Raw genomic sequence first — 23,301 nt, forward strand, 5'->3', positions numbered from 1 at the left:
ATTCGAAAATTGAGAATTCATAGCCAAAATGTCATGGAAGGTTAACAAAAGTTTTCTTTTTTAAGATTTCATCAATTGCATGCATAATGCTTAATTCCTTTATTTTGTCGAATATTGGATTCTTATCACTCAATAATGCATTGCTCAAAGGATGTCTTCGACATGAGTAGAAACAAAGTAGGCACATGTTTCTTCTTCTACATCGTCTTTTCCAATCAAACAGCAAACCCTGTTTAAATTTTGACATTTCTATTTGTTGCGACCTGCTTAATCCTGAATTAAATTTCAAGAGGCTTTCACAAATTTATGCTTGGCACCTGGAAAGTACCTAACCATAATTTACAGATTCCCGAAAGAATTCGCAGCGACATCTGACAATTGACTATGTTTTCTTTTCGGCCAAATCCTGGAATTCATGTTTGAAAATGGAAGCATATTAAGATTAATTAATAAGTTTAAAGCACGTAAACAAATGCAATGATTTTGACTATCAAAATTTCTCCAATTAAACATATTTATGCATTTCTAAACAACCTAGATTCTATTAGCTTCGTGAAATTTGTTTCAACTAGTTCATATTCCAGTTCTCATTATCCACCTTCGAAGATGATGCAATTTCTTGATCCTATTACACGCATACAGCAAAGTAACCAGGATATGTTAACCAACACAATTGATACTTCATGCACAAGATCAACGAAAAAGTAATTGGAAATTACATACTGGCTATAAGTTATCCTGGCATCAATCAGCATGAGAATCTCTCTCACCACATAAATTAATTCAGGTTTCAAATGAGTTGGAATAACTATAGTCATTATACATGAACACAACACAGAACAATCCCCAAATTCTACATGAAGACTCATCGACTTTTCCTCGCATATCCCCATCATTATGCCATTGTGGCGAATGCTCTGAATCAGAATCACCTCTCTGTCGTTGCCTCACTTGTCTTTTCGTTAGACGACTGTCTAGCAAACTGTCCACGAAATCGAGGTCGTTGTTCGGCTAATTTCTTTCTGCTCTGATATCGAACCTAAATTAAAACCATGTTGAGTTAGCCTCACAGGACAAATATATCATGCAAATACTAGAAAATCCTTACTCTAACGGGTTTGAAATATAAATAGCTCTTCTAAAAGATCAGGGAGCTCGGATTTTAAAAAGTATTCGTTTCTTTTTCATATTTTTTTCACTGGTAGTTACAGAAATTATCTTATTTTCACTTTGTTTCATACAAAATCCTTGCCTTCATTTCATGTATGAATCTTTGAAATAAGAAATAAATTGAATAAAAGTACATGTTTGTTATTCCTAGAGTAAACAAGAAATGAAATTAGAAGAACACGAATAGATAGCGGTTAATGTGAATATTCATGGAAAGTTTTATATTTAACAGAGCAACAAAACATAAGAAAATCCAATATCAAACCATGTGTCGCTAAGTAGGAAAAGAGATTGCATAATACTGTGAAATACAGGTGTAGCTCAGTAAAAATATAAAAACCGTAAAACTAATTGGTATATTCCTAACTATTTAAATGACTCCAAACACGGTAACTGACTTCCTACAAGACACTTGAGTTTTACGAACCTTTTCGAATATAAAGTGCTTATTAATAAAAGACCAAAAAATAGTCACTACAAAAAAACTCGAGTAGCACCAGAGTGATGCCTTTATTGGTTGACCAATTCGTAAGGGAAGGGGAAAAAAGCACGTGATCTGTTTTCTTATTTCTTGTTTCGTATCTTTTATAATCTGGGGCAGATTTATTGCTTAAGAAACCCAGGTTAGCCATTACTGCCTTTCTGCATATATCGAGATCAATTGTTGCCTAAAAATCTATGGAGTCTGCATTCACACCAAAACCCTAGCCACCTACACCACGACCACCCCTAGGTTGTCTTCATCACAATCATCATATTCACAGCACTTTGACCTGTCTATTTGGCAACTCAACCACCTCAACTGCAGCTGACTATACCACCGGAAGTAGCCCTTTTCAGGTCAGTGACCACACTTCACATCACATCCCTCGAACTGGCTACATCCCATAGATCATAACCGGACCTGTCTGTGTGTACTTTTCTGAGCTTCTCGGGCACATGAATATCAGATGCTGACTTGCCAGAGTCAGATCTTGATATAATTGACCCCTTTAAGAATTGTCCTTAGCTGTCCACGCTTTTGTAGGTTGCTGTCCTGTTTGTGGCAATCAGTGGTATCCATCATCAAACCTTAGGCATATTCATTCTTTCAGACCTATTTTTGCTATAGTGATGTCTGAAGGAGGACCCAAGGTCAATCTAGAACTCAATACGGTCCAAAGTATACATGTCTAAACCCTCACTAAATTCTACATTGCCTTCCTCTAACTAGATCAATGGTCATAGGTTCATTTTTTTCAGTTTCAATCATTTCCTATGAAGTTGTTTTGAGACAAAAGTTGATAACTAAGCAGGTAGAAGCATGTGCCACTAATCAGAAGAAAATAACAATATATAATGGAATTAGAAAAATCAACACATAGTGAATGACTCCAGATAGAAGTAAACTCCTTACAAAATATGGAATAGCCACTAAGTAAAAACAAACACCTAGATGATGAGAAGAGCCAGCCTCTATCAAAATAACCACCCTATCCTGTTTTTGTTTTTTCCTTTGTCTGTGTTTCTTTTTCTTGTTTTTGGGAGCAATTATATCTTCTTTTTTTCTTGAGTTTGTGTTATTTTTTGTATTTTATCCAGCAAAACAACCGTGGCATCTTCCTCCCTATCAAAACACTGATACTAAAGAGACTCAACATAAAAAAATAGCAAACTCAACTGCTACCGCATCAATGGCATCTTCAACTGCAATGTTCAAGCCTACTAGTGAAAATATTGACAAAGAATTGCAGTGGAACATTTTAAAGGAGAAAAGCAATAGGAGGAGTGACATGTGCTTTTTGTGGAAAAGCATCTAGTAGAGGAATTACAAGAGCCCCAATCAACACATCAAAGTGGGAGGAGATGTGAATGCTTTTAGGAAAACACAGGAGGATGTTAAATTACAATTGAAGGCATCCTATCTGCAGAAAAAAGGAGAAAAAAGACTTGTATTTGAGGGGGTGCAAGAAGATCAAGGTGATGAAGATGTGATGCAAGAAATTTCATGGCTTCAGAATGGGAAAAGACCTCTAACATCATCAGTTGAGGTAACTTTAGCCTTAGCCAAGAAGAAAACTGCAAATGTTTAGGGCAAGGTTATTAAACAATGGTGTTAATTCGTAAACTCTGTTTCCGAGCTCACACCTGCAAATTGAGCTGAAATGATTGTGGAATCGAATCTCAGTACTGCTCAAAAGAACAAATTCATGTCCAAGTTAGCAAGTCACCTCCATACCCATTTTAGAGCGTTGCAACGCCCTACCACTCCTCCAAAGGTCGTTGGGTCACATCACAGTTGATGCAGCACATTTTTACCCCAATTTATGATTGCTCCTACCTGTTCACTCATGACCACATCTTGCTAGTTATTCAGCACATGACTGCCGTTTGAATTGAAGGGACCAACTGTCTTTACACGTGAAAGCAGAGAAAAGTACGAGAATATTGTTTACAGCCAGGACTGCTGGATGGGGAGAATAGAGATAGAAATACAATGGTATCATCACCAGAAGGTTGGATATATTTGAGGGGTGGGTGGGATGGTGAGAAATAGTTAGGCAAGAGGGGTTTTAGAAATTCTCCCATTGTTATATTCAATTTCTTTTGTTGCAATTTTCCTGGGAATTCTGTGTTTACAAAGGTCAACCACTGGGTGAAGGAAGTATATACAGTCTACAATAAATAATTTCCATTCCTACAATATCATAGTAATATATATTAATCATTTATGTGCTCTATGGACTGTTACCTTTTCATGAAAGCACCGCTCGTTTCTTTCTTTTCTCTTTTGGCGAAATTTAGTTAAGGCTGCTTCCCTTTGAGAAGTCTTGTTCTGATCTACTTTGTTGGCACTTCCACTTCCACTAGCATCGCCACTGCCACTATTCCCAGGAAGTCCATTGTTACTTTCCATGTTTGTTCCTCCAGCATTAACTGCTGTGCTGCTCCCATTTTGTCCATTGCTTCCATTATTGCTTCCTGAAACACTTCTATTGATACTGAGGTTTCCAACATTACCTTCAACTAGCACTTCAACCACACTTGATGACACACAATGTGGAGTAGCAGCAATAGCCGTTTTCTTTGCAGATTCAGCATCATGATCAGGTGGCAGCTGGTGCATGTCAGCAGTACAGTTATGGTTTTCATGATGGAGATGGAAGTCCGGAGCTGCAGAATCTTGATGTCTGTCTACTTTAGGTAGTGCCAGCCTTGTTGCTGCTTTATCTTCAGGGTTATGTAAGATAACTTGTTGAGAGTTACAGACAAGGTTGTTTTTTATAGGCTGGAAAGTGGATGTTTGGTACAAACATTTGGTTGAAGCCACTGCTGACTCACTTATAACTGCAGATTTAGCATAAGCATTATTAGTAGTGGAACCCATATCAATGTTATTGCTAGCACCATTCGAATTTTGGTTAGGAGGATTGCCGCTAGAATGAGATTGAATATCACGAGATGAATCTTTCTTTGTAACTTCTAAGCTATTATTATAGGGAGAATTGCTTCCAACACATCCAGTGGGAGATATCTTAGTGTTAGAGGCTGCATTGTACCTGTAGCAAGAGTTGTAACAGTTAAACAGTTATCCATCTTAAAATTAATTCAGAACAATAAAAAACAGTAACATGGTATCACTATACCTTGAGAAAGCAGACTGATCAGAACGTCTTAAGACACTCCTGTCATCCTGAATTGTAACACCGGCATCTTTAACTCCTCTAAGCCTCTTTAAACAAAGGTGGCCTAGTGATGGCAATTCTTCATCATTATTATTACCTTTATTTTCAATATCTGAGGACTTCGGCCTTTTATTTAAGGCTTCAAATTCTCCACTATGCATCTGAGAATCAGAAGTGCTAGTAATGGCATCAGACAACGATAAGCCTTTGCACCTTAGCTTGGTAGATTGATTTTCACAATTAAGGTCCAGTGGTTTAGAGGGGCCGGCATCAGGTACATTGCTATGTTTAGAACCTGCAGTTTTGACTGGAACCCCATTGATATAGTTGACCATCAAGTCAATATCTCTATTGAGTCAACTTTCATCTCTTCCGGGGAAAAGAATTAAATATGATAAATCATCCCAAAATAAAGGTGCACGCATATACAAGCATGAGCAATAGGAACATGAATGCATATATGAACAGCTGGCCACCCACACTTAGGGAGTCAACTCTCACCATCTCTTTGACATTGTCTAGGGAAAATAATAAAATAAAATAAATCATCCCAAATAAATGTACATGCACATATATAATCTGCAACAAGTACATGAATGCATATATGGACAGCTCGACACCAGCACTTAGGGGGGAGGTTACACATATTAATGGAATGAGATCAGTAGGTATGAAATGCAATAAGCAACAAAACCAACCTATACACCCTTAGTAGTACACGTTGATCCTTTTTGTTACTGTATTTCTTAAGCTTTAGTCCATAGATGCCCTTGTTAGCAAGAACCAATATGTACTGACAAGGTCATATAAACCCCTAATAGCAAGGACCAACCTGTACTAACAAGGGTATGTATGCCCTTATTAGAAAAAGACAATGGTGTACCCATAATATAGGGTCTAAAACTTGAGTTTTTTTCGTAGAGACTGGTTCCTGGTTCCTAAATGAATGACACCAACAGGGAATTTAACCTATCTTCTAAAGAATCATGTGCTACCAAAAAAGTACCTTAAGGCATACACAAAAGCAAGCAACATAATGAAAACAAGGAAGAGAATATTAAATCCAATCCTATGGAAGAAATCGTTCTTCTACAAATCCCTCAGCAAGATTGGAGATACAATTAACGCCATGAAAACATTCATTCAACCACACACCATAAAATTGCCATTAATGCCAAACACATACAATTTGGTAGACTTTAAGTGAGAAAGAGTTAATGCAATGGCATGAAGATCAAGGTTCTTTGGCCTTACCAGGTTGTTCCTTCTGTTCTGGAGACTCCTTTGCACCTAGGAGAACCACCCGGTTCCCATTGATTTCAGCATTGGAGTGAACAACTTGAGCACAGGTACTGTCGGGGCACTCAGCTATTTGATCCCACTGAGAGACAGGTTTAGGACTATCAACTTCTACAGCACGTTTGGTCCATGAGCTCTGCATAAGGAGAAAACAAAGAACTTGTCAAGTAGCTTTTGGTTACAGGAATTAGAATATGATCTCCATTTGACAATACAGCCTAGTTAGTCCTAACCAGTAAGCTGACAATTTCCTGTGGTGTTTGTTGTGTATCTGTTTAATTCACTAAAATATTTGAATTTGATGATGTGTGTTAATGAATGACGAGTTAAATTATGAAGGTTTCTATCCCTTTACTTTTTCACAAACTAACAAGTGAAAACAGCATTTCATGCAAGTCTGATAGAACACCACAAGCAGAATGACATAAATAATAAGAGAAATGCAAACATTAGGGTTATTATTCAATTATCAGAAAGTGTACTCAACGAGAGCACAATTCCTCCAGAAATACAACTCCTATGTCAGAGGTTTCCTTCCTCTCTACAAGTTACATAACGTCTTCCTACTCTTGCACTCACACCTCTTTCCTTATATTCTCCAATCCTGTAACAAAATTCATAGCTACCTTTTCTAGGGGCATCTTTAATATACTGCAGAATGTGAATAACTGCATTCCAATGTTTCGTACATGGAGAATTTAGATAGTAGTTTACCATACGGGCTGCAAAGGAAAATGTCAGGACGAGTAACTATTAGATAATTCATTTTCCAACCAATCTTCTCTATTTCTCAAGATCAGGAAGTGGGTTCTCCCTCCCCCTGACTCGCAGTGAAGGAGATCATTCAGTTTTTTATCGTCACTCGAGTGTTGAGTGTATCTATCTTGTAGTATATGTTGATGACATTGTTCTTACAGGCAGTGATCACCATGGCATCTTACAAGTAAAACAACACCTTTGTCAACACTTTCAGACCAAAGATCTTGGCAAACTCAGATATTTCTTGGGGATTGAGGTAGCCCAATCCAATACAGGTATTGTTATCTCTCAAAGAAAATACGCATTAGATATTTTGGAGAAAATTGGGTTGATGAATTCGAAATCTGTTGATACTCCCATGGATCCCAATGTCAAGCTTCTACCCAATCAGGGGGAGCCTCTTTCAGATCCTGAGAAGTACAGGAGATTAGTTGGAAAATTGAATTATCTCACTGTTACTCGTCCTGATATTTCCTTTACAGTCAGTGTGGTGAGTCAATTTCTTAATTCTCCATGTGAAGATCATTGGAATGCAGTTATTCGTATAGTGAAGTACATTAAAGGCTCTCCTGGAAAAGGTTTGTTATATGGTCATAATAACCATACTAAAGTCATTTGTTATTCAGATGTTGATTGGGCAGGATCTCCATCTGATAGAAGATCAACTTCTGGTTATTGTGTCTCCATCGGTGATAACTTGATCTCTTGGAAGAGCAAGAAACAAAGTGTTGTGGCAAGATCTAGTGCAGAAGCAGAATATAGAGCTATGGCCTCGGCTACTTGTGAGCTTATTTGGCTTAAACAATTACTTAAAGAATTGCAATTTGGAGAGGTTACTCAAATGACACTTATATGTGATAATCAGGCTCCTCTTCATATTAGCTCAAATCCAGTTTTTCATGAAAGGACAAAACATATTGAGATTGATTGTCATTTCATTCGAGAAAAGATTATATCGGGAGATATCAAGACTGAGTTTGTTAATTCAAATAATCAATTAGCAAATATTTTTACTAAATCCTTATGAGGGCCTAGGATTGATTACATTTGTAACAAACTGGGTACATATGATCTATATGCACCAGCTTGAGGGGAGTGTTAGATATTATTAGATATAATTAGATATTATTTGATATTATGAGATATTATAGATATTGTTAGATATCTCATATTTATGTAATGGGCTTAGCCCATATGTTTCTTTTCCTATATAAACATAACCCTATGTGTTCAATATACACAAGGGATTTACCCTATTCTTTTCTTTCCTTTGATATATACAATGAAATATCATAATCTCTAGTCGATGTGAGATCTCCAACAGTAGTCAAATCCCTTAGCTTTTGTGAATCTTCCAAACCAAGCTCTAGGAGGCTTTTTCAATCCATAAAGAGTCTTTCACAATCTCCACACTTTACTTTTTCAGTCTCCTTCAAACCGAGGTGGAATATATGTAGACTTCTTCTTATGGGTCTCCATGGAGAAAGACATTTTTAACATCATATTATAGAAGTTTTCAATCAAAGTGAGTAGCTAAGTACAAAAGACTCCTTACAATATTCATTTTAGCAACTGGAGCAAAAGTCTCCTAGTAGTCTATTCCATAAGCTTGAGTGTATCCCATGGCTACCAACCTTGCTTTCTATCTTTCAATAAACCCATCAGCCTTATATTTTATTGTGAATATCCATTTGCAATCAACAACATTCTTTTCCAATGCATCCATGTTCACTTTCACGGCATCTCTCCATTCTTTCTTTAGCATGACTTTAGTAACGACGTTAGGGACAAAAATAGAATTCAAACTCACAATGAACCTTTTGTGGTTAGCCGATAATCTATCCAGAGAAACATAATTTGGTAAAAGGATAGAGAGCTTGTTTTGTGCAGTTTCTAACACCTTTTCTAATGGCTATTGGCATATCAAGGTCATTTGGAGAGTCGAGAGTGTTCTCATTTTCTTGTTCAACCCTGTCTATTGTTTTAGGTTCAAATATTGGATTCCACATGTCTGGAATGTACTTCTTCTTGTGTATGCATTGTTGAATCTTGGAAAACTATAGGCACTAACTCTTGGGGCTGAATCTCTAACTGTTCCAGAATTTTCTAGTTGCAGTTCAACAGGATCAATGATATTATCAGTTTTAGTTTCTAATTCTAGTTTCTAATTCTATCCCATAATTACTTTGCTCAGCTATAAGTTCATTTTTTGAGGCTTCAGTTGCTGCATATGACAGAACAAAGGGTTCAAGATGGTCATCACAATCTTCTGAAGGAACTTCTTGAGAGCCAAAGGACTATAACACTTTTTGAGTTGTTGAATAACCAAGACAGACACATCTAACAACTCGGGGATCAAGTTTGTCTCTATTTTGGTTGTGGATATGTACAAAAGTTATGAACCCAAATATTCTAGGAATGAGGCCATTTGAGATCTTAAAATGAGGGGAAAAAAATTTTAGGTTTTTAAGAGGACTTTTGTTCTTTAGTATGTCTGAGGGAAGTCTATTTATCATATATGCAGCAGTAAGGACAGCTTCTCCCCCAATAACTTTTTGGAACTTTCCCTTAAAAGAGAAGTGCTCAGGTGATGCAAGTGCCTATTTTTCCTCTTTGCCACTCCATTCTGTCAGGGATTATACACATGAAGATTCATGAATAATCCTTTTGGATTGAAAATAAGTAAACACAGTTTGGTTGAAATAATCCCCAGCATTGTCAGACCTAAATCTTTCTATGTTGACCCCAAATTGATTTTGAATCATTGAATGAAAGATGGGAATGACAATTCAGGCTTTTGTTTAAGGAAATAGAGCAAAAGTAACTCTAGTGCAACCATCAATATAGATTACAAACAAATGCACCCCAAAGATATTAGGTATAGTAGAGGGTCCCCATACATCACTATGGATTAACTAGAAGGTTGTGAACTTCTATTATTGCTAATGGGAAAGAATACGTGAGTGTGTTTAGTTAATTCAAAGGCCTCACAATGCAGTTGAGATATCAAATAAATATGGAAACATTATTTTTAAAACAAAAAATGATGGATGAGACATGGGTTGGTCAACTACAGACTCTCGAGACGGTTCTAGGTAGTAGAGTCCATTTCTTTCCTTCGCAAGTCCAGTCCTCCTCCCCGAGTCCTACTCCTGAAAAACACACAAAGATGGGGATTGATGAAATCCCATATATCCTTCGTTGTATTAAGAAACATACATATGTCCCTAATGTTGGCCTCCATGGAATCCCACAACTAGGATATGATCATGGAATCTTTTTCATGAAGGAAACGTTTGATTCTCCTTATTTAGACCCTTTTCAAGGATATGAGAAAGGCACCCCTTTCCATTCAGATAAGTCTGAACAAGTTGGGACCATTTGAGAAAGTTTTTCCCATTTAATCTATATGAATCTCTATTGCTTTGGAGTTCACCAATCTTACTGGAATCTTCTTGTGTTGATTTGGATTAGACATCATGGAGATGTATGTCTAATGGGTAAGTTAACAAAAAGAAAACACCAATAAAAGTTGTACGATGAAATTGCAGCAAATAAGGTCGCACTCTCTTGAAGATAAAATGGCAACAAAGGTCGTAAGTGGTCAAAGACCAGGGCTCCAAGAAAATATCTAGCTCTAATATCATATGATAAAATTCGTAGGAAATAAGCAATAATTATGGAACTACTTTTCTTGATATAAAAAAACAATACATTGGTACTTAAAGGGAAAATGAAATCCTAATAAAAGGAAATAAATCTCCTTAAATAAAGTAAATGAATCTCCAAATATATAGACTATTAATCAGGAGCAAATCTACCAAATAAACTCCTAATCTCAATCCCTTAATTTTAGGGATTTCCAACAAACAAATTTATATTTATTATTCAATCCATCTATATTTATTGTCCAGTAAATGTGCAATGTTTGCACCCATATTTTAACAAGTATGAATTGACAAAAAAAATAAATGACATCCGTGAAACCTAACTTTACCCTTAAGGTTTGTTTAATCCATTTTTACCCTTAAGGTTTGTTTAATCCATGCATGCGTGAATTTCAAAAACTACAGAAGTTATACCTGAGTGCCACTACCATTGTCACTTCCATCCCCATTGTTCAGGCCTCCACTTCCATTATCATCATCATTGCTCCCAAAATTATCAGACTTCCCAAGACTCTTTGATTTCACAGACTTCTGCGTTTGCGTTCCACTTTCACTGCCACTCCCACTAGACTGCAATGGTCATAATTGACAAAGTAAACGATGGCCCACATCATATAAAATAGACAATTTTAAGCATGAAATAAAGTATCAAATCTGCCATTAATCCTGTTATAGTATTTTGAGCCCATAGATTTAGCAAAGGCAACAGACTGCTTATATCCTCATACATATTATTGGCAGAAAAGAAAAGGAAATAATACATAACGTCAGGAAAGAAAACTCGAAATCAGCTTACACTGTGGCATCTTCTCCAAACGTGCTGCCACAGGTTTTTGAGCTCATTCTTCCGTATGGGTTTAACTAGAAAGTCAACGGCACCCTTTGACAAACACTTAAAGACTAAACCCATAGAATCAAGAGACGACATCACTGCAGACCAATCTCATTAGAAGCCATAGAAAAAAGTAGCTCTTATGATGAGAAAAAGAAATAATTCAAACCAAACATATATAAGCACTTGGAAAAACTTACTAACTACTGGAATATTTTTCCGAGTTTTGTGGCCCATAATCTTGTATAGAAGACCAATGCCTGATAAGCCAGGCATTGCCACTTCAGTTAAAATGAGATCAATATGATTGGTTAAATCATCCAATATCTTCCAAGCTTGCAATCCGTTTGCTGCATCAATAACTGGAAATGAAACAAACACAAATTAAGCTCTCATGTAACCATATTAAACTTGTCACGTAGAATTATATAAAAAATTATTAGATATGCCGACCAAAAAAAAAATTATTAGATATATTCACAATCAATTGATAGATAAGAGACTGCTTTACAATAATTAAACATAACAATAGAAACGAAACTCTTACAGAACAAAAATCAGACCGGCTTTACAGCTTGCTTGGCCTATATTCTAAGAGTATAGAGCACCTCCATATTTAGGGGCACCCAACTCTTTCCCTGTAGCTGTTTCTACTTTTCCATGAATAACATTTTCTCCCATTTCCATACAGAATGTCAAAATCACAAGTAAGCCCACTAACTCACAGGATTAGAAATCAGTGAATCACGTTTCAGGACCATAGATATATAATGGATTAATTCTATGCGTGACAAAAGACCACGTGTCAAAAGCAAAAGGGATAGACTCAAGATAAGGATTTGTCTCAAAAAAGAAGACATCAACCAAACTGAAATCTACATAGTCAAACGTGATTGTCACGGCCGCAATTGTTATAGGTTTACACAAGCAGTGGCAATAGTTGTGTTGTGGTGCATTTTCATATTGTGCTTGTAGCAGACATGCAAATCAAAGTGTTGCAATGCAAGTCTCAGAGTGCAAATACCAAACCCTAGGCAACTCATATGTTGTAAAGTACAAATAGATGAAAAGTCCAAATACCCTCATTTAATGGGCGTTTGTGAGAGTATTTTGGGTCTTCTATTTTAATTTTCTATATTACATAGCTTAATAGTGAACACAGATGAACAAGTATTAGTGTGAAACACTTTTCATTCTTCATGAACATGGTATCTACATCCTTTCATCTCCTTACCAAGACTGCTATTCTCCAATAACCGCCTCCATCTAACAACCCACTTTGTCTGGCGATTGATTCTCTCTCTCTGATAACATAGATTCATTAGTGAGTTTATGTGCAGATTTCGTTTTTTCTTAATCATTTATAATTATTTCTTTCTTCTTCCTTTTCATTTAGTGGAAAGAAATAGATGAAATATATTTCTGAGATATCTTACAAATGTGATTACAGTCTCTATTTATAGACTGTTTTACTACCTAATTAAAGAAAGAAATAATAGGCAATGAAAGCCAGAAATAATGAGTGTTTAAAGCTGTACAAATCAAATAAAATCAAATCACTAACAAATTTGTCCTAATAAATATAAAATGGAATCTGCACTTAATTCTCCTGATTATGCAACACTCCCCCTCAAGTTGGTGAATGTATATCTATCATTCCCAACTTGCAAGTAAGTTCTTCGAATTGTTTTGTGGGAAGTCCCTTAGTAAACATATCTGCCAATTGGAGTCTTGACGGGATGTACTCAGTGGCTATAAGACCATCATCCAACTTCTCTTTAATAAAGTGTCGGTCTATCTCTACGTGCTTTGTTCGATCATGTTGAACCGGATTGTGTGCAATACTGATAGCGGACTTATTATCACATGCCAAACCCATAGGAGCTTCATATTTTATTTTTAGGTCATCAAGTATGATCTTCATCCATAAGAGTTCACACACCCCTTGAGCCATGGCTCTAAATTCTGCCTCTGCACTTGATCTTGCAACTACATTTTGCTTCTTGCTTCTCCATGTCACCAGATTTCCACCCAAGAACATGCAGTAGCCTGTGGTGGATCTCCTATCAACAATCGATCTTGCATAGTCAGCATCAGTATATACTTTCATCGATAAGTTTTCCCCCTTTTTGAATAGCAATCCTTTTCCTGGAGAGGCTTTTAAGTACTGAATAATTTTATCCACTGCTTGCAAGTGTCTTTCTCTTGGATCATGCATAAATTGACTAACCACACTGACTGCATAGGCTATATCTGGCCTAGTGTGTGAAAGATAAATGAGTTTTCCCACAAGTCTTTGATATTGTGTCTTCTCCACTTTTGGGTTTTCCTCATCATTCCCAATCCTATGATTTTGCTCTATTGGCACTCCAGTGGGCTTACAACCCAACTTACCAATCTCTTTGAGAAGATCAAGGATGTATTTCCTTTGAGAAATAAAGATACCCTGTCTCGAGTAAGCAACCTCTATCCCAAGGAAGTACTTCAGCTTCTCAAGATCCTTCATTTCAAATTGAGCAGCTAGTCTCTCCCTCAAATTTTGTTTTTCAATCTCATCATCACCTGTAATAATCATATCATCTACATAGACCAAAAGTAGAGTGAGTTTACCATTCTGAGAATGTTTTATAAACAGAGTATGGTCACCTTGGCTTTGTCGGTACCCCAAAGATACCATAGCTTGAGTAAACCTTCCAAACCAAGCACGAGGTGATTGTTTAAGACCATATAGGGCCTTCTTAAGTCTGCACGCCTTATTCCCTTCATTAACAATACCATAACCAGGTGGAATCTCCATGTATACTTCTTCCTCCAAGCTTCCATGCAAGAAGGCATTTTTAACATCAAATTGATGCATTGCCCAACCAAAGTGTGCTGTCAGGGAGAGAATAATCCTGACGGTATTCATTTTTGCCACTGGAGCAAAAGTCTCCTCATAATCGATCCCATAGGTTTGAGTGTACCCTTTTGCAACCAACCTTGCTTTATACCGATCCAGTGTGCCATCAGACTTATACTTAACTGTGTATATCCACCTACAACCCACTGCTTTCTTATCTTTTGGTCTCTCTACAATCTCCCAAGTCTCATTCCTTTCTAACGCGCTCATTTCTTCATTCATGGCTCGAATCCAGTTCTCATCTTTTAAGGCTTCTTGTACCGATGTAGGGATTTTAATAGAATCAATAGCTGAAAGAAAACTCTGGTGCTGCATAGAAAGTTTTTCTGTAGACACAAATTGGGATATAGGATATTTGGCACAAGATCTTTTTTCTTTTCTCAAGGCAATAGGTAAATCATTTAGGTTAGGTTCAAAAGCAGTATTTAAGGTGTCCTCAAGAGTCTCACTAGTATGAGTTCTTACCTCCGGTTCAGACAATTGAAGTTGTTGTTCGACCAGGACGGGTTCTTGTTGCCTTCGCTGATATTGTTTTCCAAAATATTTGTCTTGATTATTCTTCTCTAGTAATGATGTTGGTGCAGGGTCTTTGTCATCCTCCCTAAGAACGAAATCCTGCAACAAAGGAAAAGGTGGCAACTCAAGGTCCTCAGCTTCTTGAATACTCTCCCCCTGAAGCTGAGAACTAGGAAAGAAAAACTCTGTTTCATGGAAGGTGACATCTTTGAAAATATAAACTTTACGACTTTGAGGATGATAACATTTGTACCCCTTTTTGTTGGGGGCATAACCGATGAAGACACATTTGATGGCACGAGGATCTAACTTACCCCGATAAGGACTATGAACATGGACAAAAGCAGGACAACCAAAGACACGATTCTGAAGACTATTCAACATGGGAATAGAAGGATAAAATGTGGTCATAACCTGAATAGGAGTAACACCCTCTAGAACACGAGAGGGTAATCTATTAATCAAATAAGTGGCAGTCAGGACTGCTTCCCCCCAGTAAGATCTAGGAACAGATGTTTGGAAAAGTAAAGCTCGAGTAACCTCAAGGAGATGATGATTTTTCCTTTCAGCAACCCCATTTTGTTGAGGAGTGTCCACACAGGTTAATTCATGAACAACTCCATTTTTCTCAAGGAACTTGGAAAGGTTTTGGTTCACATATTCTCTTCCATTATCAGAACGCAATCTCTTAATTGCACTTTCAAATTGTGTTTGAATCATTCTGTAAAACTTTACAAACAAGTGAAAAACTTCAGACTTATCTTTCATGAGGAATATCCAAGTAACCCGAGTACAATCATCAATAAATGAAACAAACCATTTTGCACCCGAGATATTAGGAATAGGTGCATACATCTGAATGAATAAGATCAAAAGGTTTAGAACTTTTATAACCATTGGGAGGAAAAGTTGTCCGATGGTGTTTAGCAAACTGACAAACATCACAATGAAATGATTCAGCAGACACTTTTGTAAATAAAACAGGAAATAAGGACTTTAGGGTACTAAATGGAGGATGACCAAGATTCACGACCTTGCTGAAGATTAGAAGTGTGTGTCTGTAGTCTAGCACCCTTTTTACTTTCTTCATGCTGTAAATAATATAACTCACCCTGCTCTTTAGCAATTCCAATAGTCTTCCCCGTGGCAAGATCCTGAAAAACACAATGGGAAGGGAAAAATACCACTGCACAATTTAAATCTTGGGTAATCTTTTGAATAGACAAGAGGTTATTGGATAGTTTGGGAACATGAAGCACATTTTTTAAAGGAAATGAAGGTTGAAGGTGAATGTTACCACGACCATTAATGGGGGTAGTGGAACCATTAGCAACAGTAATATATGGCTTACCGGATAAAGTAGTGTAGGATGAAAAAGAAGAGGAATGAGGTGTCATATGATCAGTAGCACCAGAGTCTATAATCCAGATATTTTCAGTACTAGAAGCATTAAAGGATAAAAAACTAAAACTCTTACCACTCATAGTAAAGGAACAATAGCTAGATGGCTTACTAAGGGAGTCCATGAAAGTTCAAAACCAACTGAGTTTTTCAGATTGGCAAAATTTGATCCTGTTCACACAAAAAAAAAAAAATCCGCCGGAAAAATTTTTCGGTGGCGGTTTCCGGCGAGCAGTGGCAGTTCCGGCGAGCGGTGCAGTTTCCGACGAGCGACGGCAGTGGTGGTCGGTGGTGGTGGTCGGCGGTGGTCAATGGCGGTCAATGGTGCAAGGTGGTGGTGGTGGTCAATGGAGAAAGGATAAGGAAAATAGAAAGTTGCAGCAATGAAGGCTGTCCAAAAAAAAAAAAAAATTGCAGCCATGAAGGCTGTCAAGGAAAATGATTATAGCAATGAAGGTTGTCAAGGAAAATGATTACAGCAATGAAGGCTAAAAAAAAAAAATTGCGAAAGCAGAGTCTCCTAGTCTCCTAGATCAGGAGCTCTGATACCAAGTGGAAAGAAATAGATGAAATATATTTCTGAGATATCTTACAAATGTGATTACAGTCTCTATTTATAGACTGTTTTACTACCTAATTAAAGAAAGAAATAATAGGCAATGAAAGCCAGAAATAATGAGTGTTTAAAGCTGTACAAATCAAATCAAATCAAATCACTAACAAATCTGTCCTAATAAATATAAAATGGAATTTGCACTTAATTATAACATAATTCTCCTAATTATGCAACACTTTTATTATTCTTTTCCTTCCGTTTAAGAAATGCTCTCACCGAGAGGAAGTGCATCGATGTGGTAGGGACTGAGACTTGAGGATAAATTGTTGGAGTTCAAGTATGAGTTGAAGTCTCATTGTATAGAAATGGGCAAGTTCAGTAACACATAAATGAGAAAGACCCACATTGTGTAGCCCTAAGATTTTGGATCGAAGGTAGTATCAAGTTCTCTTGTGTTATTGACTCGTTACTCATTGGTGAAGATCTCCCCATTGTTTAATCCTCTCATAATTGTCCAACAACTGCTATAAGAGCCTATCCTATCAAAAGGAGAGTCTATCATGTCACTCACTATCGAACCACCCACAAATATTTAGTCACATATTAGTTTCCCCCAATTGAGGGGGGCAGGTGTCTCAACTAGAATTTGGAGAGCATCTTAAAGGGGAGGAAACAAAGGCCCTTTGAACCAAAACCATGTGACTAAGTACACTGCAAATACTTATTACATATAAATGTTATTACAATAGATATAAATACTAAAAATGAGAGGATATTTTGTTTCCTCTTAACGAGATTCTACTTCCCTACAAATCTTAATCAATGCATATTATTTTACCCTAATTTTCAACATAAACAATGAAATCTAATCCTCTACAAATTGGAGAGACAAATTCTTACAAACCCCATACCCTAATCCCATGCTTCCAATGTGGGGCTCAAGTACCATAACTAGCATAACCTACATATTTGTTGTTATGTTCACAAACTCTTTCAAAATCAACAACTTTATTTGCAAGCTTAATCTAATTAAGATCACTTCGATTAAAGTAAGAAGAAAAACAATAACTTTGAAGCCATAAAGTGTTTAAAATAGTTTGTCTAGGTTGATTTAATGATTTCCTCCACACCACCGACACTTGGAAGCTTAGACACATAGTTAAGAAAACCAATTAACTCTAAATGACTATATTTTAAACTTTAGTGGATAAAGAAGAACATTTAAGACTCTAAAGTTATGGGGCCATAATGCCTATCAAATTCAACCTGAATGTCATTTTTTGAGTCATTGATTTAATTATTTCCTCACAAAAATAGTACTCTAAGGCTTAGAAATGCATTTTAGACAACCAATTAATTTTGGGCTATTATACAAACGAAACTCAAATTGTTACCTCCTTTTCACAATTCTAAACCCCTCCCCCCAAGCTTGAACTCACAAATAATTTTAGAATCTCCAAAAGATATATTGCAAAGTTGAAGATAGTGTGATGAGTGAATGAGTGAGATAGAAAAAAATAAGCAAGAACACATCATTTCCAAAAAAAAATATTAAAAGCATGACAAGCAATCTTGCTCAACAAAAGAATCCTTTTTTATTTTGTATTTCTAGGAAATGTAATTCTTAGGTTTTATTTCTTGTAAAATAGGAGCAAATAGTAAATATAGAATAGATAATAGTTGAGCTTCTATCAAGCCCAAATGAAGACCACTTTGTAGCTTCCAAACAAGCAAGGTAAGGGAGAGCAATTCAAACCCAATTGAAGCTAGCTGAAACTCAATCATTGGGAAGCAAAGATGGGCAAGGAAAGCATGACCTTCAAGGAGCAAGAAAAGCAAGTGCATAGCAAGGAAGGCACCTATCATTTTCGGCCAGAGAAATATTACAAAGGAGATTTGAATTCTTAAAATTCAAACTTCCCTCTCATTTCCTCTATGATTTTCAACCATGTGCTTGAGTTATTAGGATTTACATTTCATTAAGAAGCATTTCAATGTAATTGGGGATTAGCATTATCAGAGGGCACACCTTTATATAGCCATCTCATATCCTTGTGCTTCACTTTAGACATTTATGAAAATTTGAGTTTCAAGACACTTGTGAGAGTGATCTTACTTTGGAGTCTTATTTGAACTTCTAGGAGTCAAGTAGTGATTCTTCCTTGGAGCTTATTTTGAAGATAGATATGCTTCTTCAATCACAAGTGAACATTTGCTTCTTCCATCTCTTAAGTCCTCTCCACCTTTTCTTCTTTTAATTTATTTTTTTAAGGATCTTGTCTCTATCTTGTTCTTGTGTTGTTAAGCCAACTTCTTCTATTCATTTGGTTATATGTTTTTTAATTCTCATTCCTAAATGTTTTTAATTAATTGGTATGTTCTTATTCATGTCTTGTTTTTGCATACTTTTTAGAATCATTGATTCAAATTTCTTGCCATATCACTTTTATCATAAGAAGTAAAGGTGTGATTAAGCTTCCTTATGTTCTTAGCTTCCCGTGCATATTTGATTTCTATCATAGTACTAGTATTTGAAAAGTAACTCATTCAAAAATACAAAAGTTGGATGCGGATTGATGTAGAAAACAAATCACGGCCAAGCATCTCCAGAAAAACTATTCGACAAGATACAACATCCATGTGCAGTATAAATTTTGAGTGGGTAATTTAGCAATTTGCAGATATTATTAAAAGTCAAACATTTACACGCATGAACAATCATCATATCAGCGGGACAAAGGTAATAAATACACCTACCATTTTGAGCATGCACTGTATGTATAGCTAATAAACATACAAAAGGAGATAAGCAACATAAAATTATACAATGCAGACAGCACTTGTTAAAAGGTCAGTGTTCAGACCTAACCATATAATTAAGGAAATCAATTATAAACAGATAACTAACCTTCATAACTACAGTTGCGAAGCAGTGCAGTGACAACATGACGAGTACAGTCATCATTCTCCACAAGCAAGACTTTAAGGGATCTAATATGCAAAAATCTCTCCCAACATACTATTGCCCCTTGAGGCTGTGGAATATGCTGCTGAGTAGAGGAGGACTCCACAGTCCCCCCCTGTCCAACCTTAACTTCTTCATTTACTCCATTACATTTCACTTCATCACCCTCGCATAACTCATGTTCCCCACCAGCAATCTTCTTCGCATCTCGTAAGCGCTGACTCAGTTCTTTCAGCTCTTTGCTGTCGCCATCGACACTCATCTGGACAACCCTTCTCATCCAGAATGCCCAAATTCACAGTGATTATAACTCGTCCTCATCCAAAGAAAAACAGCACACATTCAACAATCTCCAGGAACCCCAACCCAAATGCAACTGCAAATCACTAGAAATGCAGTTGAAAAGAAAAAAGAAAAAAAAAATCTATACAACGAATACAAGACTAACAAATGCCTTGACCAGATATCCACAGCGCTCTCAAACAAAACCCTTTCTACAGTAATTCTCACCCTGTAATAGCTTACAAACACTCTCTAAAACCATTCACTTCAAATCCAACATACAAACTTATTCAAAACTAACAATGGATCTACAGCAAACACTAACCCCTGCATGAAGTAATTCAATTTTTCTTCGCAAGTATCTTCCAAACCCTAACTAAGCTGAAGAACCTACTGAGGCCTTCCGAGATTTGACTTACTGAAAATCCAAAACGTCAGAGCAGTAACCGTACACACACACAAGATCCTTGCTCAAATATGAACATCCAGAACCAGAAACGACGCATCGTATTCTTCGTGCTAAATCGCTGACACTGTAAAAAAACAAATAGATTTGAAAATAGAAAGAAGATGAATATATCATCATTCCAAATCAAAAACTTAAAAAAAAAAAAAAAACAGGATTACCAGGTGTGAAACTTCATTAATCGCCATTATGGAGTCATTGCGAAAAGATTGGAATTACGTCATAATAATAACAACGATAAAACTAAACCGCTGTTAAACCTTAAAGCGAAATTAGGATAAAGAAATTTTCAGAAAAAAAATTGATAGAAAAAAGGAGAAAAAATCTTGAAGCTGGGTCGTGTTCTGTTGTGGAGATAAAAGGAGATTGACCAATCTGAAAGCACGGTGGAGAAGCAGATAACGCCGACGTTAAGTTTAGAAGAGAAGGAAAAGAAAGATATTGGGTGGGTTGGAAGCGCGATGACCGCGGTTGATGACGTGGACGAAGTGGAGGTGTGGAATGTTCGAGAATTGCCACGTGTCGAAGATATTTCCAAGTCCGCATGTTTTCGGACGCAACTCTGCTGACGTGGATCAAATCAAAAGCCGGGTGCTCGAGGACGAACGACGCGATGGAGAAGATCTTCAAGATTTTAAGAAGGACACGTGTCGTAATCTCGCTTCACATGATTCTGGCTTTTTTTCCAAAGTCACGACTTCACGGAGTTTGAGTCAATATGAAATGACGATAATAACCTTATTAATGATGATTAATAAAGTTAAATGATAAAAAATATTAATAAAGTGATTAGATATTTCATATTTATAATATTATGAACTAAATAATTTCTAATTTAGATTGTCATTAATTGTGATGACATCTTTCGTATTCTATAGTTGTGCTTGATTATTGCATAAAGAGATTTCAAGTCGTTATCGTCATTGGTTCGTATAATTATCAACATGAAACAAAATATTCATAATATATTAATGGAATATTTCTTAATTTTGTTTTATAACTAAATTTTTAGAAAAAACTATATTTCTCTCCAAACCATATATTTTCCGTTGATATAATTTAAAATAAGACTTTTACTTATCATTTATATCAACAGACAATTGGTATTAATATTAAATTTAGTAATTTATAAAAAAAAATACTCCTTATTCAGAAAAATATAAAATTTAACAAATCATTTATCAAATTTAATCTTCTGGGTTTAAAGTACTTTTTTTATAGTTCAAACTTTGAAACAAATAATTCTTCATTTTTGTTTTTTATTGGACTTTATGGATTATTTCTACTAGTGGAAAAGGAGTAAATGTACTCTTAATTTTGTTTAGATTGGAGGAGTATAAAATCAAAAAAATGAAAATTTCAATTCTCTTTTTTTTTTCCTTCAATACAAACTTAATGCTTTGTTTAATTGGGGAGTGGAAAGTTGAGGGTGTGGGGAAGTAGAAAGTTGAGAGTGGGGGGAGTGGAAGTGTGAAGATTTGAGAAGAAAGTGTGAAAAAAATTGAGGATGTTTGAATTGGAGTATGTTAGGTTGTGTTTGCTTTTGTGGAGTGACACTCTAGCTGAAAACGGATGAGAGGGTGTCACCCCGTTTGTTTCAATGGAGTGTTGAGGTTGAGGTTGCGGGTGAAGGGAAAGATGTGGGTGACAGTGTTCCTCTCACCGCTGAAGAGAAAAGAAAGGAGGGTAAATGAAAAGTTACGTAGGAAATGAACAAAGACCATGCTACCTCTTGCTTTTCTTCGCACTTTATACTTTATCTTACACAACCCTGCCATTACACGACCCTTGCATGGCATGCACAGGCGACCACAACAACAATGCAACACTGTTATGCACAATGAAAACAATGACAAACGCATGAGAAAAGATTCCTAACTTTGGTTCAGATAATCTGTTTGACCAAATTTGAATGTGAATTCAATGCCATGAATGAATTGGTGAGAGAGTAGATAGGTCATAAGTGCTCATTCACGTATATAACATGGTTTTGTGAAGTTAAGAAACCACTTAAACAAATTCAAAGTGCCCTTACAGACTTTTGCATTGGTTTAGGGGACTTGAAGAGGTTCGTGAGTAAGCATAGTAGTACGAGAATGAGTTTGGTAGTGCATCTTTGATCTCATGTTAGTATTTAGTGAGTTCAGTTTCGTGCCTAATCGATTATCATTGAAAAACAATGCACAACATAATCAATTATGTTGTTAAAAATAGTGGATAACCGATTATGTTCGTGATATAATCGATTATCTAAATTTTTTCTAGGAGCATAATCGATTATGAGCTCTGTGTAAATCTAAACTTAATCGATTATGCTCCAATTATCTTCGATTTATAATTACAACCAAATTCGATCATGCCTCTTAAATTTTTGGATAATCAATTATGTGCTCTTTTTAAGGAAAAAGATAATCGGTTATGTTCATATTTTTTTCATATTTTTGAATTTTTGTGATGCATGATTTTTGTATTCTTTTTTTAATCAAACGTGTATTGCTTTCATACACAACTTCTCATTCCTCACACTTGCATTGTGTTCTTGTTGTGCTATTCTTCCTTCCAATTGAACTGTCATCTTGTTTTGCTCTTCTTCAGTTTTTTTTTTTTTTTTTCTGTTTTCTTTATATTCTGTTTGGATGTTTAGGGTTTTTGAAATTTAATTTGTTTAAATTATTTAAATAGTTATTTATGTTAATAAGTTGTAATTTTAGATGTGAATTTTATTTGAAATTTAATAATTATATTACTAAATTAATTATCTCTTTTTAAGTTGTTTATCTAATTTATTATTATATTTTTGATGATTTTTTTTATGAAATATAA

General features: G+C 36.0%; 1 protein-coding gene across 2 annotated transcripts; it reads right to left on the minus strand.

The window, feature by feature from the left end:
- Nucleotides 1-695: 695 nt before the first annotated feature.
- Nucleotides 696-20,999, minus strand: LOC137829573 (two-component response regulator-like APRR7). Of its 2 annotated transcripts, none has more exons than XM_068636401.1 (9): nt 20,640-20,999; nt 19,674-20,545; nt 11,594-11,755; nt 11,358-11,491; nt 10,976-11,131; nt 6,090-6,270; nt 4,797-5,142; nt 3,902-4,709; nt 696-1,039 (listed from the first exon to the last, which is right to left on the minus strand). In XM_068636401.1, exons 2-9 carry the CDS (start codon nt 20,008-20,010, stop codon nt 929-931), a joined length of 2,235 nt encoding a protein of 744 aa, XP_068492502.1. In that variant the 5' UTR covers nt 20,011-20,545; nt 20,640-20,999; the 3' UTR covers nt 696-928. The 2 variants fall into 2 exon arrangements, with proteins under 2 accessions (XP_068492502.1, XP_068492503.1); XM_068636402.1 differs by having other exon boundaries at nt 4,797-5,130; nt 20,640-20,976.
- Between the last annotated feature and the right edge of the window lie 2,302 nt (nt 21,000-23,301).

This window comes from Phaseolus vulgaris, chromosome 7 (assembly GCF_000499845.2).
Source record: "Phaseolus vulgaris cultivar G19833 chromosome 7, P. vulgaris v2.0, whole genome shotgun sequence".
Lineage (NCBI taxonomy): Eukaryota > Viridiplantae > Streptophyta > Magnoliopsida > Fabales > Fabaceae > Phaseolus > Phaseolus vulgaris.